Source organism: Mizuhopecten yessoensis, unplaced genomic scaffold, assembly GCF_002113885.1.
Source record: "Mizuhopecten yessoensis strain PY_sf001 unplaced genomic scaffold, ASM211388v2 scaffold739, whole genome shotgun sequence".
NCBI classification, from domain to species: Eukaryota; Metazoa; Mollusca; class Bivalvia; order Pectinida; family Pectinidae; genus Mizuhopecten; species Mizuhopecten yessoensis.
Window position 1 is genome coordinate 187,882 of NW_018403697.1, and position 8,232 is coordinate 196,113.

At 36.1% G+C, this 8,232-nt stretch overlaps 1 protein-coding gene across 1 annotated transcript in view; it reads left to right on the top strand.

The window, feature by feature from the left end:
• LOC110452354 overlaps positions 1 to 3,145 on the top strand; it is a 7,707-nt gene extending 4,562 nt beyond the window's left edge. Inside the window, exon 3 of the mRNA XM_021500831.1 lies at positions 1,708 to 3,145. Within this exon, the coding sequence (XP_021356506.1) occupies positions 1,708 to 2,136 (429 nt within the window). The 3' untranslated portion in view covers positions 2,137 to 3,145. The remainder of the gene's footprint in view (positions 1 to 1,707) is intronic.
• The last annotated feature ends 5,087 nt before the right edge of the window (positions 3,146 to 8,232 follow it).

An 8,232-nucleotide genomic window follows, 5' to 3' on the forward strand; every position in this document is an offset into this window, starting at 1 on the left:
GTTGAGATCCCCACCCCAAAACTATATATACAAATGCTGGGCATAAAGAGACGAATGCAGTCATGATATCAGAATAGACCCTGGGGTCTGACCGAACCCCTAGGGACCTAGTTTCTTAGTCACAGCTTGGAAACAGCTGAGAGCCCCACCCTAAAACCGTTTATACGAGCCCCACCCTAAAACCGTTTATACAATTGCTGAGTATAAAAAGATGATTGCACATATGCTTCCAGGATGGCCTTAGGGACTGCCCCACACTTGGAGACTTAACCCCTGGGTCATAACTTTGAAATGGTTAAGATCCCTACCCCAAAACTATATATACAATTGTTGGGCATAAAGAGACGAATGCAGTCATGATATTAGAATTGACCCCAGGGTCTGCCCCACCTTTGCAGACTTAACCCCTGTGTCATAACTTTGAAACCGTTGAGATCCCCACCCCAAAACTATATATACAAATGCTGGGCAAAAGAGACAAATGCAGTCACGATATTAGAATTGATTCTGGGGTCTGGCCACAACCCTAGGGACCTAGTTTCTGAGTCAAAGCTTAGAAACAGTTGAGATCCCCACCCCATAACCATACATAAAATTGCTGGGCATGACAAAATCTAATACAGTTATGCTACAAAGATTGGCCTTGGGGTCTGGCATATTCCCTTGATCTCATTTGGAGAATATTTTGCCATGATTGCTAAGGTATCCAGGTGAGCGATACAGGCCCTCTGGGCCTCTTGTAACTGTGATGTTACAATAACATCATGATGTCAATATAAAACGATGTCATGGTTCTTCATTTCTTGATTTAAAACGGCTGGAATTGGAGAGAAATCATCCTTGATCTAAAAAGGGTAAACTTTTGATAACATGTTTATCAAAAGCTGAACCTTTGGAGTAAGAGGATGATTTTAATTTAGGAACATGCTAATTAAAATATCCTTAACTCACAAGTACAGTAGATTTTTTGCCTCCCTGAAAATTTGCAATATTGACATCAAACATAGACATCCAAAAGAAATTCCTAGAGTTCAGTAAGCCTCATTGATTGCTTGTCTTTTATTGTGATCATGTGTCATTTTGTTTTTATCAGAATTCATTCATGTTTTATTTCATAAAAAGTTTTGTGAGGGAATTCTGAGTTAGTGATGTTTTTTTATCGCCTGCAGTACTTACCTACTGGCATCCTTGATATCCAGGGGTTACGCTCACTTTCGCTCTCTGCACCCCTGGAATATGTCATAGCAAATTTGAAGGCTCAGTGTGTGCCACCTTGTTGCTGAGACAAGAAGACTAGTTCGATCCTTTGATAAATATCAAAAGAATCTCCCCGTCACGTAACAGTAAAAATTGACAGGCTTTGAAGTCGCGCGTCTCTCCTTTGTAATCTTCAAAGGACAGGTATCAGCCTAGCGATTGGTCAGGTTTTTTTTTACCCGAGACCAATCAAACAGCTGTGTTTGTGCCTTCAATTTTGCTATGACATATTCCAGGGGTGCAGAGAGTGAAAGTGAGCGTAACCATTGGATATCAAGGATGACCTAGTGGCTAAAGTGGGCACATGTACACCCTTGTGTAAATATCCCAAATTTACCATGTACAGGTATTGTAGAAATAATTTGTCAGAACAAATCCATTGTTTGAATATTTTTTTTCGATACATGTACATGTATTAACAAACCTTATTTTTGTAAATTTTGTCTGTAGATAAAACCACCAAGCCTGCGTGATTTATGGAAATCTGACACGGATGTTTCGTCACAACAAAAGAAAAAACAGAGGACAAAGCCGGGAGATAATATCGCAAAACAGAAAAGTTATCCAAGACATAATAAAAACAACTCGTTGCACATGAGAGTTGGAAATAACAGTGAGAGAGGTGGCAAAGACGATTTGAAATTTAAACCTTTTTCTTTACCGAAAGATAGTGACAATACGTGGGCAGATACCGAAGTTCGTCAAAAATGGAATAAGAAACGTAAATGTTATACAGAAGATCTAGACGAGGAAAGTACATTTGAGGAAGGTCATCTAGATTTGAATGGAGAAACCCGTTCTCATAGAGATGAACAATGGAATAAACAACTAGAAAGTTTCAAATGGAATATGGAACAGCCTGAAAAGGGGAAAAAGTAACTGAAGTGATAGGTTAAGGTGAACTTTATGCCATCACAATTTTCACCAGCTTTAAATTTGAGTATATATATCTTTTTGAACTATGAAAACTGTTTGATCAAATATATAGCCATAATGAGAATGTGGTTGTTGATATACTATATGTGGCAACTAAAAAATCTCTGAGGGACCCAGCAACAATTGTAATGGGATTTCCTGTCAGAGATTCTGAAATCAAACGGCTTTTTCTGGTGCCATTTTGGGGTCAGATATTGGCCCCACTCCAAATGGAAAATGTTTACATTTTTTTTTCCAATATCTGAAATTTCAAAAAAAGCATTTTTTGTACATCTAAGCTTGTATTTTGATGATAATACAACAGCTGCATGAGCCTCGGGTCTCCTGCTCAATATTTTATCCCTTGGGTTTGAATAACCTTATCCATACCTCTTATTAGGGAAGGATTCTATTAATCTGGGGTCTTAGACGAGTTTCATTTTCCCTTACTATGAGATGACAGATTTATGGAAGGATTGTTTTATTTGTATGAGACTCTTAGAAGCTAAAGTGAAAGAATTAAAGTACGGTAGTTTCAATGAAATTGAAATGTATAAGATCCATTTTGTCAAACGATCAAGAATGTTTGCGATTGTCACCATATAGTTATAATACTCTCCATGTTGATGTCATAAAAACTGTAAACTTACCATCTTTTCATCATCATTACATGATTTAAAAAAGGTCGTACATGCATTTTGTAGTTCATTTCCAAAATATTGATAATATTGTATTGAATACAGTACATATTAAATAGATGCTATTATTCCAGATTTTCCATTTGATGCCAAAGACTTTCTTGTTTTGTGATCCTTTGAGAATTTCCTTTTTATAAAATGGCATTATTTATGATTCTGTTAATGGAACAGGGTGCAATGGGAGATCTGATATATATTTCGTTTGTTGTGTCAACCTCTTGTGATAAGATTTGGTATAATGAATACACATTTTTACAATTATCATTGTGTTGATTATTTTAGTTATGTCATGAAGGGTTAAGCATATAATGTTATGCTGCCTCTGGCATCTTCTGTTGTCAACTTTTCCTTAAAAATACTACTTGTCAAGAACAGCTGAAGGTATTTGACTTTATTTGATGTGGAGCACAGTTGGGCAAAGGGAATGTGAAGTTGTATAAATGGGGATTTTGTGCCCTCCTCGTGGGCAGAGGAAATTAAGGTAAATCTTAGCTAATCCTTCAAGTAAAGTTCTTTTAACCTTTGGATTGGAGCATTCTTAGGCCAAAGGACTAATTGTTGTATGAACAAAGGGCCTCAAATTCCCCATGCAGCTACACAGTGTGACAAACTGAGGAAATTAAGGTAACAATTTAAAATCCTATTTTTTCCTTTCTTTAGGTACTGCTCAAGGGATTCCAACTAAATTTGATCTGGAGCATCCTTGTCTAATAAAACAGGGGTCAAATGTGTCAAAACATTTAAATGATTTCTGGTGAAAAACCAAGAGACCTTATGCGGTGATGTTTGGCCAGTAGCATACTTGAGTGAAGAATTATCAATCTGTTTGAATGAATGACTTGGACCCAATTTTAAAGTCAAAGGGCTAAATGTGTTAAAAATATTCAACAACTTTTTCTGGATAGCGAACAGGTATAGGGTACTATTATTTTTTCCAGTTGCATGATGTGATGATATGAAAGCTATCAAGTTTGTTTAAATAAATGACCTTGACCCACTTCCAAGTTAACAAGGGCCAACTACATTAACACTTTTAAATGACTTCTTATGAGAAACCAAGAGGCCTAGGTGATGTTATTTGGTCAGTATCCTTCTGGGATGAAGTACTTTATAATAAAAATAATTTGAGGTTCTTAAATACCGCTTTATCATAACCTTAGTTCGTAGGTCGTCTCAAAGCGGTTCACAAATTATTATCCGTGGTTATAGGGCCTTTGCAACCAGCCAATACCTTTTTGCCATTTCTGTGCTAACAGCTAGCATTCAACAATTCTAGCACTGCCCAACCACGTACTCATTTACAGCTGAGTAGACTGGAACAAGCGGAGTAAAGAATCTTGCTCAAAGATACAACACATTGCCTATCAACTTTGTTTAAATGACCTTGAATCACTTCCAAGGCCAAATGATAACTTGATGATGCTGACCCCTCTGAAACACCTTGTCTTATTCTCCTTCTGCTATTTTAAGGGTCTCCACGTAAAAATTACATTGTTCATATTATAATTTTGCCCTAGTTTTATCGATTTTGAGGTCAAATTAGGGTTTTGTTGACTCTTCAATATTCTCTTGTTGGTTTTTTTACCCATTTTTAAGGTCACAGGTCGTAGAGTAAAATTTGTTAAAAACTTTAAGATTATCTCTTCTGATAAATGAACAGGCCTAAGGGTGATGATATCTGGCGAAAATCATACTAGGATGATAATACTTCATTTTCTATATAAAAAAACCTGACCTATTTTTGTTGTCATTATCAAAAAGGCTCAAATCAAATTCATTATTTATCATATTAATTTTGTAATGTTACATGAAGCTATTGAGGTACATGTAACTATATTGATGTACTACAGAAAAAATGTTGAATACATCAAGCTGTCAAAGAGTAGTCTTTCTTGTATGTGGTTATAATTATGACAAAGGGTATGTTTTTATGGGAAAAGATATCAAGCTGGTAAAAAATTGAAAAAAAGGACAAACAAATTTTACAGCTGACTTCAGATCATATAACATATTTATTTCTTAATACATATGATATTACTTAATAATATTACAATCATACGAGGCATCTTCCTTTCCCCAAAGCAGTAAATAGTTATTTTTAAGGTACAACACACTTGTATTATAGATAATGGAATTCGTATGTAGATGATAACAGTTCTGCTTTCTAGGTTTGTTCGGAAAATCTTGGCTGCTAATTCTAATCAGTAGACAAAGTACAAGTTAATTTGTGATTAAGGTGCACATGCAATATGGTTGGGTGGCAAAGTTAATTGCACCCTCGACCTTTCACCAATGCGGTCAGTTTTATTCCCCATAAAAAGGTATGGGTCACCTGCCTGACCACATCTTTTTCTGTTGTTACGTATACTCCAGTGTCCTCTAATATAAGGACCCCCAACACTACTATTTGGGCCAGCGAGTACTGTAATTAATTGGATGGAATTAGATGGATGTAACTCCCAAGAATAATTCAAAATGAGTTCATAAATAGCATTTTTTTTGAAAGACAATACAAACTAAAACTGATGTACACATATACCTTAAATATTATGATAATCCCTAATACCTGAAGGTGTGTAATGATATATTGCTCAAACCAATTAATTAATACAGACACATTAATTAACATTACCAGAGCAGAAATGCATCCATTATATAATATATACACATATTTAATAAAATAGCACATGTCTACATAAATAATATTATGTAAAATGGCACTAATTAAAAACACAGAAACATTTGAAACGTTGACTTAAGGACCCCTGATCCACTGACAGTAAAACACTGAAGAGTTCCACAGTTGTTTTACAAACTCAACTTTGCTGCAGAGCATAGAGTAACCTCCCTTCCATTTCGTTCTGGCTATAAATGTAATGGGAATGAGCTAGGGAGCTACATATACAGCTGATCAGTAGATCAGAGTGAATGTATTGTGATCGAAGGTCCATGGTTCAAATCCACGTAAGACCCTGTTGCTTTATCATGCTTAGAACACCAATTTATTTATTTTTTAATTAAAAGTTTTACTTCATACAGAAGCAACGGACATGCTGAACATGTCACAACTTCCCCTTTGTGTGCTAACAAAGTTCGCCAAATTAAATCATCCACCCCTGAAGACACATTTGAACTCTTCCAATTCAAGGGTTAGAATAGGTCATTATGAAATTTCAGGGGTTAATGAGTTAAAAGGACCGATTGGTCTTGAAACATTGCGACACGTTGGATATGTACATTGTTTGTGTATAAAGTAAAACGCTGATAAAACTATAATCGTTAGGGTAACAGTTCCCAATTCATAAATTCATAGTGACAAATCTTCACAGTGGTACAATGGACCCAAATAAGCATCTTTTCATAATTAATTAAGCTTGAAACAATCAAGTTGTGATGAAACAAACATCTGAATTGACATTTGAGGAATGAAAATAATTCTCATGGATGACAACTATTTTAAGGGAAACAGGCAGACTAAATATTGAATTGTGCAATGGTTAAGATCCGTAGTTAGACATTATAAACTGAGGTTTTATCATGGTTTTGGTTTGTTTTTGTTGTGTGTCCTATTAACAGCTATGGTCCTTTAAGGACGTGTCAGGTTTTGTTGGTGGAGGAATTCCGGAGTTCCGGAGAAAAAACCACCGACCTTCGGCCAGTACCTGGTATCTGGTTTCGAACTCACGACCCAGTGGTGGAGGGCTAATGGTAGCAGAATGTGAGGCTCCTTAACCACTTGGCCACCACGGCCCCATGGACTGGAATCAATGGGATCCCGGAGATTGTACTCATTTGAAACATTAAACCTAAAATACAAGTAATATATGGAATATTCATGAATATAACACAGACACTGTTACAGTATCAGATTAATAGCGTATTTGATAAACCCTGAAATACTGCAGCTGAGAAAAGTAACTGTATAGGGTATTGGAATGTCATACAGCTTCAACTCTAAAAATAACACGGCTGAGAGAGCTTAAAATTACTCTGTTTACAGTGTTGGAATGTTATTAATACAATTTAAACTATGAAGCATAACACAGCTCAGGGTAAAGTGACTCTGTTTGTATACAGTATTGGAAAGTTATTTATACAGCTAAAACTGTGACAAAACGTTGTCAATACCATGGTTGAGGAAAAATACCATGAATATTCGCATATTGTGCTCACTTGTGTATAGTGTGCAGGTACTTTTTTTTTTTTCTGGAAAAAATGTCAACCTGGTACTCTGTGTACAATGCTGGACTGTTACACAGTAAAACACAGTAAAAGTTACAAAATGGAACATAGCTCCTTGTACATTCTCAGCAAAGTTTGCATCAATTATGCTCATCAAGCATACATCATTCAAACACAGTCTATCTGATGATCAAATATCACAGCATTTACAGAGCAATAATAATAATAATAACAATAATTCGAGATTCTTGTATACCGCTTTATCACAACCTAGTTCGTAGGTCGTCTCAAAGCGGTTCACAAATTATTATCTGTAGTTGTAGGGCCAATTGGGCCTTTGCAACCAGCCAACATATTTCTTAACCCCCTGGGGAGTAACAGCTAGTGCTGCCATTTTGGCACTCACAGCTAACATTCAACAATTCTAGCACTGCCCAACCACGTACCCATTTACAGCTGAGTAGACTGGAACAAGCAGAGTAAAGTATCTTGCTCATAGATACAACACAGTGCCGTGCTGTGGCTCGAACCCGCAACCCTTTAGTCACGAGCCCGGCGTCCTACCACTCTATAGACTAGCATGCCTCCTTAAAATGTAAAGTACCAGAAAAGATACTTTAAATAAGATATTTAACTACTTTATAACTTGTTACATTGCTTATATTAAGTACATACTGGATGAAATCCTCCAGTCAGAATATGGGCACATTTTTCTTCGATAGCAGTCTTTTTATGACAGTTTTCAGTTAATTTTTTCTTGGTTGCAGTTGCCAGTATATGATCTATAGTCTTTTTTTTCTATCAACAACTGTTATAAAGCTAAACTATTCCAGCTAGACATGTTACAAATATCTATGCTATGTCACTTGCTATTATTGAACTGTTAAAACGTTTTCAAGCATCCTTGTGTTGTACTGAGACTAGATTTACTAGAGTATGTGTAATAGATAGTGTATGTAAATGCATTGGGGCTACAAATAATGCTGAATCACAATTACATATAATTGTAAACATCTTACTAATAAATAATCCCTAACAGTTTTCTTCATATGTCATATTAATGAGCAGTGGCGGATCCAGAGGGGTCTTTTGGGCTTCAAGAACCCCCCCTGAGGATTTTCTTTAAAAAATCATGTATTTTCCTCAATTTTTCCCCACATGGACTCCATCCCCCTCCCCC